At 53.7% G+C, this 11,192-nt stretch overlaps 1 protein-coding gene across 1 annotated transcript; it reads left to right on the top strand.

The window, feature by feature from the left end:
- Positions 1-411: 411 nt before the first annotated feature.
- Positions 412-10,847, top strand: LOC133360205 (prostaglandin E synthase 2-like). The gene is made up of 7 exons (XM_061578831.1): positions 412-749; positions 2,424-2,636; positions 4,177-4,232; positions 5,413-5,574; positions 6,130-6,330; positions 8,794-8,911; positions 9,589-10,847. Exons 1-7 carry the CDS (start codon positions 429-431, stop codon positions 9,715-9,717), a joined length of 1,200 nt encoding a protein of 399 aa, XP_061434815.1. The 5' UTR covers positions 412-428; the 3' UTR covers positions 9,718-10,847.
- Positions 10,848-11,192: the final 345 nt, after the last annotated feature.

Here is an 11,192-nt window from a genome sequence, read left to right as displayed (position 1 = left end):
TAAAGTCACGTAGGTAAAAAATTAAAATTAATAAAAGTAAAATAAAATTAAAATCACGACGTTTTGGAGGCAACACAAGCTTCCGTCTTCAGGTGGAACCGTCACAGCACGATAGCTGTATCACTTGGTATCACTTGATACAGCTACTTGATACAGCTACTTACTTGATACAGCTATCGTGCTATGTATCACTTGATACAGCTATCGTGCTGTGACGGTTCCACCTGAAGACGGAAGCTTGTGTTGCCTCCAAACGTCGTGATTTTTTTTATATTTTTATTTTACTTTTATTAATTTTAATTTTTTACCTACCTGACTTTACCGAAAACACCTAAGAATACTTTAAACAAAAACAAAACCACGGCCCCCTCGCGTGACGTCACGCGGCTTCCACTTCCTGCTTCTCCTCCAACCCACGTGTTTGACCCATGGCGTCCGCGGCAGTAGCAGCAGCAGCAGCGTCGTTCGCGGCGCGGGGAGCCGCTCTGTCGACGGCTCTCCTCGGCCGAGCGCCGTCGCCTCGTCTCCTCCTCCTCCTGCCCCCGCTCCTCACGCCGCCCTGCCGGGGTCTGGCGCTAAGAGCGACGCTCGGTGGAGGGTGGAACAGCGGCGGCGATGGTGGCCGCGGGCATGGAGGATGGGGGGGCAGCCGCGGCTCGGGATGGCTGCTGGGCGCCGCGGGCTCGGCGCTGACGCTGCTCGGAGCGGGCGCCGCGTGGAGGCTGCAGATCGCCGCTAAGGCCGAGCCGGTACGGGAGGGGGGTGGGCGCGGGGGGTGGTGACCCAGCCCTGACCTCTAATCCTGACCTCAAGCCTCAGCTGTCTGTTCGGGGTCTGTGAGGCCGACCCAAACACAGGGTCTGTGATCCTGACCCCAACACGACACCAGCAATCCTGACCCCAACACGGAGTCTGTGATCCTGACCCCAACACGGGTCTGTGATGTGACCCCAACACGGGGTCTGTGACCCTGACCCCGACACGGGTCTGTGACCCTGACCCCCACACGGGGTCTGTGACCCTGACCCCAACACGGGGTCTGTGACCCTGACCCCAACACGGGGTCTGTGACCCTGACCCCCACTACTGGGTCAAACCCATGCCACGACTATAAAGTTGGGTCCAGCCCTAAGCCGTTGACCAACACCGGAAGGGAAAACCTCTTAGCCAGACGTGCGTAGTCTGTGAACTGGTTGGACATGGCCTCTAACCCTAATTGGTAAAGATGGGGTGGAACTGCATATGGAGGAGACCCTTAAGCTTGACCCTAAACCCGGGGTCAAACCCTTAACATTCACTCGGCGTTAAACCAAGGCACTGATCTCGGGGCCTGGACTTTTAAGACTGAGTCGAACCTTACTTTTGGACCCTATTCAAGGTTCATACTCTAACCCTGACATACTCAAACCCTGCCTCTGGATCAGTGTGTGTGAGGTCCGTGTGAGGAGCGGTGGTGCAGCAGTTAGCGCGGTTGCGCTACGAGCCCGGTGGCCCGAGATTGATTCCCACTCGCGGCCAACACCGGTGACGATTATCTGAAAGGGTCTGGGGCCTCCCCTAGGTAGACTCGGCCTAAAACGAGTACCTGGTGCGGTGTGTCAACATTGCCTCTCGGCATGGTGCTGGCCACCGGCCCCATGTGTCGTGGCGGCCTTCATAGGTGCCACTCGCTAAAAAACACTTGCCCCAACAGTCTGTTAAGGCTATACGGGGGGTCTTTGTATATATAGATGTGTGTACGTGTGTGTTTGTAGGTGTGTAGCAAGTTGGCACAGTAGGGGGTACATCTGCCAGTCGTCTCGGCCAACCCATGGCACCTGGGTCTGTCCCATGACCTTCCAACGGGCCTTCAACACTTTACGTGGCCTCAAAGTGCACCTGGCCTGGCACAGGCGCTGTGGTGACGTCACTGCCACTTAGTGGCGAATGTCGGATGTATTGGAGTGTGGTGCTGGCCACCCGCCCTGCGTCATGCAGGCCTTCATCGCAGAGGTCGCAACCGGCTACCCGATACCCGTAACCTACCCGATACCCGGCTACCCGTACCCAGCCGGGTACGGGTACCCGTTTGCGACCCTGGTGCGGCCGGGTACGGGTACGGGTAGACCGTGAGTCACTGGTGAGCAACTGTTTGTCACTCATTTCCCAACGTCTTGTCTCTTCTCACAATTCAAGTTTCTAGAATCAACCCACCCGCGCCTGCAACATGGCTTCATCCCAGAGGTCGCGATCAGGTACCCGATACCCATACCCGGCCGGGTACGGGGGTAGGGTACGGGTACGGTCGGGTATGGGTACCCGTTTACGACCCTGGTGCGGCCGGGTATGGGTAAGGAATCAAAACCCGTTTGCGACCTCTGCTTCATCGGTGCCCCAACAGTCGTGTCACGGGGAGGGATCTTCGTCTTTTTTTCGTCTCGCAGGAGGAGAGCGAGGCTGCGCCGAGGCTGACCCTGTACCAGTACCAGACGTGCCCGTTCTGCAGCAAGGTGCGCGCCTTCCTGGACTACCACGGCCTGCCCTACCGCCTGGTGGAGGTGAACCCGGTGATGCGTCGAGAGATCGCCTTCTCGTCATACCGCAAGGTACCCATCGTCATCGTCGCCAACGAAGCCGCTGGCTCCGACAGCCCTGTGGTGAGTCTCGTGCACACTGACAAAGGCAACCCCCCCCACCCCACCCCCTAACGTATAGCCTCAACAGACTGTTGGGGCAAGTGCTGTTGGCGAGTATCAGTAACCATCAAGGCCGCCACGGCACACGAAGGGGGTGGTAGGTCAGCACTACGCCCAGCCGCCTTTGTCTCCCGAGTGGCGGGGCACTGCGGTGGCTAGGAGATGTTGACTACCTCGCCTGGTGTGCAGGAGGTCGTGGGTTCGATCCCAACCCTGACGTTGCCTGCTGTATATTTGAAGTTTGTGTGTCTCTCTTATCATCATCACGGTGGCTAGGAGATGTTAACTACCTCGCCTGGTGTGCAGGAGATCGTGGGTTCGATCCCGACCCTGACGTTGCCTGCTGTATATTTGGAGTTTGCGGTGTCTCTCTCATCATCATCACGGTGGCTAGGAGATGTTAACTACCTCGCCTGGTATGCAGGAGGTCATGGGTTTGATCCCGACCCTGACACCTGCTGTATATTTTGAGTTTGTGTGTCTCTCTCTCCCCGTGGTCGTGTGGATTTTTATCCGGGTCCTCTGGTTTTTCCCTCCACATTCAGAATCAACATCGTACGTTTAGAGTATTTAGCTGCTATGCATTTTCACGCGATGATGTTGATAAGCCGCTTCGTTGAGCTATCATTTGCGATGGCCAGGTTGCTCCTGTGACTCATGCAGCCAGCTATGGCTGCAGGGTTTGGTGGTACATGTTGTTTATGTCGTTTATTGTGAAATTTCGGTCACAGTTCCTATGATCACTGCTGTTACATTGCTTTTGGCTTTATTTTAGTGATTTCGAAAAGTTTTTTGGTTTGGCCATGTTTGTTTGTTGTAGTACAGAGTTAGAATGATGGCCTTAATCTAAGTTGTTCTTGTGGTTGTTGTTGTTGTTTGACTTGCATCCCACTGGGATTTTTGCACACAGCGTTGGTGTACGGTGCTTTTTTTCTGGAAGACTTTGCAGTTTTTTCCTGGATTTTTCTGTTTGCGCGTAGTCACATAGTCACTTTAAGATGTTTTCTTGTTCATGTTTTTGTTTGTTGCGGTTGCACCCGATTCAAGAGCCGAATGGCTCACAGGGCTATACCTAATAAATGAAAATGAAAACTGTGTTGGGACGTGCACCATCTGTGTTGGACCAGCTTTGTTGGGAAGTGCACCGGCTGTTTTGGTTTCTGCACCAGCTGTGTTGTACGTGCACCAGCTGTGTTGGACGTACACCGGCTGTGTTGGTTCCTGCACCAGCTGTGTTGGTTCCTGCACCAGCTGTGTTGGACGTGCACCAGCTGTGTTGCACCAGCTGTGTTGTACGTGCACCAGCTGTGTTGGTTCCTGCACCAGCTGTGTTGGACGTGCACCAGCTGTGTTGTACGTGCACCGGCTGTGTTGGTTCCTGCATCGGCTGTGTTGTACGTGCGCCAGCTGTGTTGGACGTGCACCGGCTGTGTTGGCAGGCAGCTGCTGTGCGAGTGAGCGATGGGCCTGTGATGAAATTGCTGGGTGATTCTCCCCACAGCAACTCAACGACTCCTCGTACATCATCAGCATCCTCAAGACCCTCCTAATCTCCAAGTGAGCAACCAACCCCAAGTCGCACGACACAACGACGTTCGCCCCAACTATTAAACCCCAACCTCTAACACTAACCGTAGCCATAATCCAAGCCCCAGCACTAACCATTACCCCATTCTTTAACATTGATGATAGATAATTCATATGGCCATTGAAGAGCAACCACCTCAATCGCTAACTCTTTCCTGTATCACTGATCCTTAACACAAACAGCAACTCATTACACCAAGTATAGTAGTAGGTTTTTACCCTTTCAACTGGTACAAAAACTGACACCTTTATACAAGGGATCATGTTTGCAATAACCGCAACACAAGCAGTCAAAATGCAAACAAAAAGAAACAACTCTGATAATGATAATGATATGCACTGTTCTTGAAGTTAATTGGTCCACACCCGAGACAGCTTTTCTTAGAGCCTAGTCTCCATTGGTGTTGGACCAGATGATGCCAAACGGCATACAACTCAAAAACAGCGCACTATCAGAGTATTGAGAGATCGGGGTAAGCATTTACACTATGAGACCTCCTTTACCAGTAATCATAACACCAACCCAGAACACTAACAATAACGCGAACACACCAAAGCTAACCGTAATGCTCACAACAACACAAACAGAATGCTAAACCACCACCACCACGAACCATTACACTAAGCTGTAATGTTAAACCCCAACACTAACTCACAGCACTAAAACCAAGGCTTGCCACTAACCGTCAACACTAGCATCAGCTCTTAACACTAACCCAAGCAACATCAACTAAAAACACTAAACCTCAACCATAATACCAACCACGAAGCCTTGACACTAACTGCTAAGCCCAAGCACTAGCACCAGCTCTTAACAATAGCCCTTCGCCCCAGTCCTAAGCCCTAGGTCTTAGGCCCAAGGCCCTAGCCTTTAGGCCCTAGGCCGCAGCCTCCAGCGCTTAGGCCTAAGGTCCTAAGTCCTAGCTGCTTCTAGCCCCTAAATCCTAGGACCTAGGCCTTAGGCCCCAGCCCAAGTCCCTGTGTCCTAGGCCCCAACCTCTTAACTCCTAAGCCCTAGCCCTAGGCTCCATCCCCTATGTCCTCGGCCTTAGGCCCCGATCCCTAGGCCCTAGGGCTTAACGGCCATTGGGCCCTAGGCCCTAGGCCTTTTGTTGTAGCTGTAATCTGTGCCCGTTGGTTGCGCCGGCAGGGGCAGCAGCCGGGGCCTGGAGGAGGTGCTGACACTGTACCCGGAGGTGCGTCACGAGGACGAGCGGGGCAAGGAGGTGGTGGAGCACGGCAACAAGTACTGGGTGATGCTGCCTGAGGGGGTGGATGTCACGCACTTCTACGCCAGCGAGAAGGCCCGCCAGTGAGACTCCACCGCCGAGCGACTCGCTAGCTGACTCGCTCGCTCGCTCGCTCACACACAGTGCGCTTCGCAAACCAGCGGGTCGGTCACCCCCCTGTCGCTCTTCTACTATCGCTGCTGCTGCTACCAGAATGGTTACCATTGCCCGTGAAATTCCTCCACGCGTGTTGACGCCTCGGCAATGCCAGGAACTGATTGCTTCATTCCATCTTACACAGTGCTCAGCCACCGTCTCTGCAGGTCAGAGCAACGCACCCACTCCACTCGCCCAACGAACCACGGCCAACGCCAGTGACGATTATATCTGACCCGGTGCTGGGCCTCTCCTAGGTCGACCCAGCCTGAAAATTAGTACCCGGCCTTGTGTGTAAACATCAGTATCGGGGAGACAAAGGCGGCCGGGCTTGGTGCTGGCTCACCAACCCTCGTCATAGGTGTGCGCCATTCCGGCCACTCGCCACAACGACAGCGCACTTGGCTTGAAGGCTACACGGGTGACCTTTGTGTCTATTTTGCCCGACCCCACCACTTCCCCACCGTGCGCGCGAGGAGCAGGGAGGAGACGAAGTGGCGGCGCTGGGCGGACGACCACCTCGTCCACCTCATCTCGCCCAACGTGTACCGCTCGCCGGGCGAGGCGCTGGCGTCGTTCGACTACATTGTGCGCGTGGGGAAGTTCGGCTCCGTGGAGGGCGCCTTCGCCAAGTACTTCGGCGCCGCCGCGATGTTCCTCGTCAGCAAGCGGCTCAAGCGCAAGTGAGTGGGCCCCCCCCCCCCCGCACGCAGACGACCAACATCTCAGATTGGCGCGATTGCTCAATGCACAGACGTACATACTGCCCATAGTCTCAACACTGCCCATTGACTAACACTGCCCATAGTCTCAACACTGCCCATTGACTAACACTGCCCATAGTCTCAACACTGCCCATTGACTAACACTGCCCATAGACTCCACGTTGCCCATAGACTCAACACTGCCCATAGTCTCAACACTGCCCATAGACTCAACACTGCCCATAGACTAACACTGCCCATAGACTCCACGTTGCCCATAGACTCAACACTGCCCATAGATTCAACTCTGCCCGTAGTCTCAACACTCCTCGTAGTCTCAACACTGCCCATAGACTCAACACTGCCCATAGACTCAACACTGCCCATAGACTCAACACTACCAATAGACTCAACACTGCCCATAGATTCAACACTGCCCATAGACTCAACACTCCTCGTAGTCTCAACACTACCCATAGACTCAACACTACCCATAGACTCAACACTGCCCATAGACTCAACACTGTCCATAGATTCAACACTGCCCATAGTCTCAACACTGCCCATAGACTCAACACTACCCATAGACTCAACACTGTCCATAGATTCAACACTACCCATAGACTCAACACTGCCCGTAGACTCAACACTGCCCATAGTCTCAACACTGCCCATAGACTCAACACTGCCCGTAGACTCAACACTACCCATAGACTCAACACTACCCATAGACTCAACACTATCCCATAGACTCAACACTACCCATAGACTCAACACTATCCCATAGACTCAACACTATCCCATAGACTCAACACTGCCCATAGACTCAACACTGCCCATAGACTCAACACTGCTCATAGACTCAACACTGCCCATAGTCTCAACACTGCCCATAGACTCAACACTGCCCATAGACTTAACACTGCCCATAGACTTAACACTGCCCATAATCTCAACACTGCCCATAGTCTCAACACTCCTCGTAGTCTCAACACTGCCCATAGACTCAACACTGCCCATAGACTCAACACTGCCCATAGACTCAACACTACCAATAGACTCAACACTGCCCATAGATTCAACACTGCCCATAGACTCAACACTCCTCGTAGTCTCAACACTACCCATAGACTCAACACTACCCATAGACTCAACACTGCCCATAGACTCAACACTGTCCATAGATTCAACACTGCCCATAGTCTCAACACTGCCCATAGACTCAACACTACCCATAGACTCAACACTGTCCATAGATTCAACACTACCCATAGACTCAACACTGCCCGTAGACTCAACACTGCCCATAGTCTCAACACTGCCCATAGACTCAACACTGCCCGTAGACTCAACACTACCCATAGACTCAACACTACCCATAGACTCAACACTATCCCATAGACTCAACACTACCCATAGACTCAACACTATCCCATAGACTCAACACTATCCCATAGACTCAACACTGCCCATAGACTCAACACTGCCCATAGACTCAACACTGCTCATAGACTCAACACTGCCCATAGTCTCAACACTGCCCATAGACTCAACACTGCCCATAGACTTAACACTGCCCATAGACTTAACACTGCCCATAATCTCAACACTGCCCATAGTCTCAACACTGCTCATAGACTCAACACTGCCCATAGTCTCAACACTGCTCATAGACTCAACACTGCCCATAGTCTCAACACTGCCCATAGTCTCAACACTGCCCATAGACTTAACACTGCCCATAGACTTAACACTGCCCATAGACTAAACACTGCCCATAGACTCAACACTGCCCATAGACTCAACACTACCCATAGACTCAACACTGCCCATAGACTCAACACTGCCCACAGATTCAACACTGCCCGTAGACTCAACACTGCACCTCCGATTAGCACGGTTGGCTACGTACGGTGCGAAAGAAGTTCATCATACATACGTACATAGGACATCACTTTATCGCATCACATTTTCTCTCATCACATTCTCTCTCATCACTTTATCTCTCATCACTTTATCTCTCATCACTTCATCTCTCATCACTGTATCTCTCTCCTGATGCAAGCCTGTAGAGTTCCAGACGCGATTCGCGGATAGCCAAAACCGGAGCCTGCTAAGCGCAGGGTTCGCAGCTCACATCGTAAATACGATGGCTACTCGTGCGTTTGGTTCGCTACCCGCACTCGCAAGAGGGAGCGAGACCTTAAATCACGGAAGGAGGGAGTTGGAAAAGGCCGGGGAAGTGGGAGGAGGAGTGGTTGAAGCCGAGGAACACATCAACACCACGCGGAGAGAGCGCGCGGGTCGGGGTGTCAAACCCAGGGGCTTCACGCTGTGAGGCTGTGAGGGTAACCTCTGCTCCACCGGAACTGCCGGCGCCACCCCTACCCCCTCCCCCTCCACCCCCCGCTCCCACCGCTCCCACCCCACCGTGCGTTACAGGCACCACATGCAGGACGACGTGCGCCAGGACTTGTACCAGGCCGCCAACGAGTGGGTGCGCGCCCTGGGGAAGGAGCGCCCCTTCATGGGTGGACAGAGCCCCAACCTCGCCGACCTGGTCAGCGACACCCCCCCCCCTTCCCCAAGCCTGCGCCTCGCACCCTCGTCACATGCTGAGCCTCGGTCTAAAACCCAACTTCAACAACACCTTCCTGGTTCTTTCGGTAAAGTCACGTAGAAGGGAAATAATAAAATAAAAATTATATGATTTTATTATATTATTTTATTATGTTTTATTTTTATTATTTCCCTTCTACGTGCCTTTACCGAAAGAACCAAGAAGATGAAACCCTGCAGTCACGAAAGCTTTAAATCGAAATTCAACAACACCGTCATAAACCTGGCCTGGCCCTCACGCCCCATCCTACTCCGAGCCTCGCTCAAAAACCCAACTTCAACAAAACCGTCATGAACCCGGCATGTACCTCATCCTAAACCCAACATGAACTCAATCCTCAACCTCAGCTTTAAACCTAATCCTGAACCAAGCCGAAGCCCCAACCGAAAGCAATCATAAACCCACCCTAAACAGCAGCGTACACCCTTCCTGACACATCCTAAACATCTCCTAAACCCATCCTAGACCTACACTAAACTTATCTTGTGCATCTCCCCCATTTATGCCTCTGCATCTCCATGTGTCTCATGTATCCCCGTATGTCCCCGTGCGTCCCCGTCCATCCCTGTACTTCCCCGTGCGTCCCCGTCCATCCCCGTGCGCCGCCCCCGCTCCAGGCCGTGTTCGGCGTTCTGCGCGTCATGGAGGGCCTGCAGGCGTTTGACGACGTCATGGCCAACACGAAGCTGGGGCCGTGGTACGAGCGCACGCAGCAGGCCATCGGGCAGCAGCGGGGACGCGCGTGACGCACGTGACGTGCGGCGCCCCACGCCGCTGCCACCGCAGCCGCCGCCGCCGCTTCTCCTGCTGCGTTTCCACGGCCGTCTGCAATCCAAGAGCCGCTCGCCTCCATGGCCTCGATCCCGAGGGCGCGCGAGAGAGCTCGTTTACCCTTTCCCATTCCGGTGACGTATGCGTACGTCACAGGAACGGTACCGGAAGAAAGCTAAAATAAAATAACTTTATAGGTATCGAGGCTCCCGCAAGGCCACGCCGGGAAGAGGCGTGTGGCACATTTTGGCGCCAGCTGTTGTAGAGTGCGGCGGTCGTGTCGCTACGGTTCTCTGCGGCGGTGAGTGCGACGGCGCTACGCCTAAATTTCGATTTAAAGCTTTCGTGACTGCGTCTGAATGACACGCTGTCTTTCCGACAGCCCTGTTCTTCACCTGAAGACGGCTGCTTGCGTTGTGGCAGAAACATCGTGAGAATTGTATTTTATTATGTTTTAATTTTATTATTTCCCTTCTACGTGACTTTACCGAAAGAACCAAGACGGCGCTACGCCTCTCTAAATAAAATTAACGCCGAACCACTCGTGCGTTCCAAGATTCTCAGGTGAACGGGAAAAGGGTTCGGATAAAAGCCGCCGCTGCGAGGGCGGCCGGAGTGTCGCGTGACGATGTTCTATAGCTCTGTGACGAGATCAGCCAAGGAATTGTGGTTCATTTGCAGCAAACACTTTGTGTGTAACTAGCGCGACCTTATAATGACACCGCTGTATTTGTTCGGCAACCGGAAGCCAATGCGGCTTGGCGAGCACCGGACGGACACGGTCGGCCCTTTCTCTCAACCCCGTGTGGGCAGCAGGAAGGGCTGCCCATCGCTCAACTACCACCCACGTTTGCACCAACATTTTTAGACTTGCCTAAACATTTTGAAGGGGTCGTGGCGTGCACTCCACCAGTCAAACGCTAATGCTTCAAGGCAGCCCACGGAGGTTGCGTGAAGCCCCGGCACGCGTGCGGCGGTAGTGACGGCTTTCCGTGCATGCCGGCTGTGTTGTTACCGGGTGTGCCTGGGGGGCAGCCCCTGTCGTTGTCACTTGTAGAAGCGGCCTGCAGACTCGTTCGCTAAATAAAATGATACGGAGACTTTACCGACCGATTACGAGTGTTCGTTTGTGACCATGATGAGGAGGAGGAGGGGAGGTAAGGTACGTCCGCCAGGTGCGATGGGAGAACGTTGGGAGGGAAGAGGGTGAATGTTGAGTGAGAGGTTGGGTAAGTTTGTCGGTGTATGTATGTTCAACTTCTTCCCCACCATACGTAGACAACCATGCTAATCGGAGGCGCGGGGGGAAGGACAATAAACTAAAGACAAGCGAGTGGTACTGGTAGAAACCTGGTTACACCAGCCCACAGGGGATTATTGTGTCTGTCCGTCCATCGTGCAGGGAGGGGCTGGCTGGGGAGGGAGGGGCTGGGTGGGAAGGGTGGGGCTG

The sequence above is a fragment of the Lethenteron reissneri genome, chromosome 67 (assembly GCF_015708825.2).
Source record: "Lethenteron reissneri isolate LAM-NWPU_2019-01 chromosome 67, ASM1570882v1, whole genome shotgun sequence".
In the NCBI taxonomy this organism is placed as follows: domain Eukaryota; kingdom Metazoa; phylum Chordata; class Hyperoartia; order Petromyzontiformes; family Petromyzontidae; genus Lethenteron; species Lethenteron reissneri.
The sequence above is the reverse complement of the archived record's forward strand: the minus strand, read 5'-3'. Positions and strand labels throughout refer to the sequence as shown.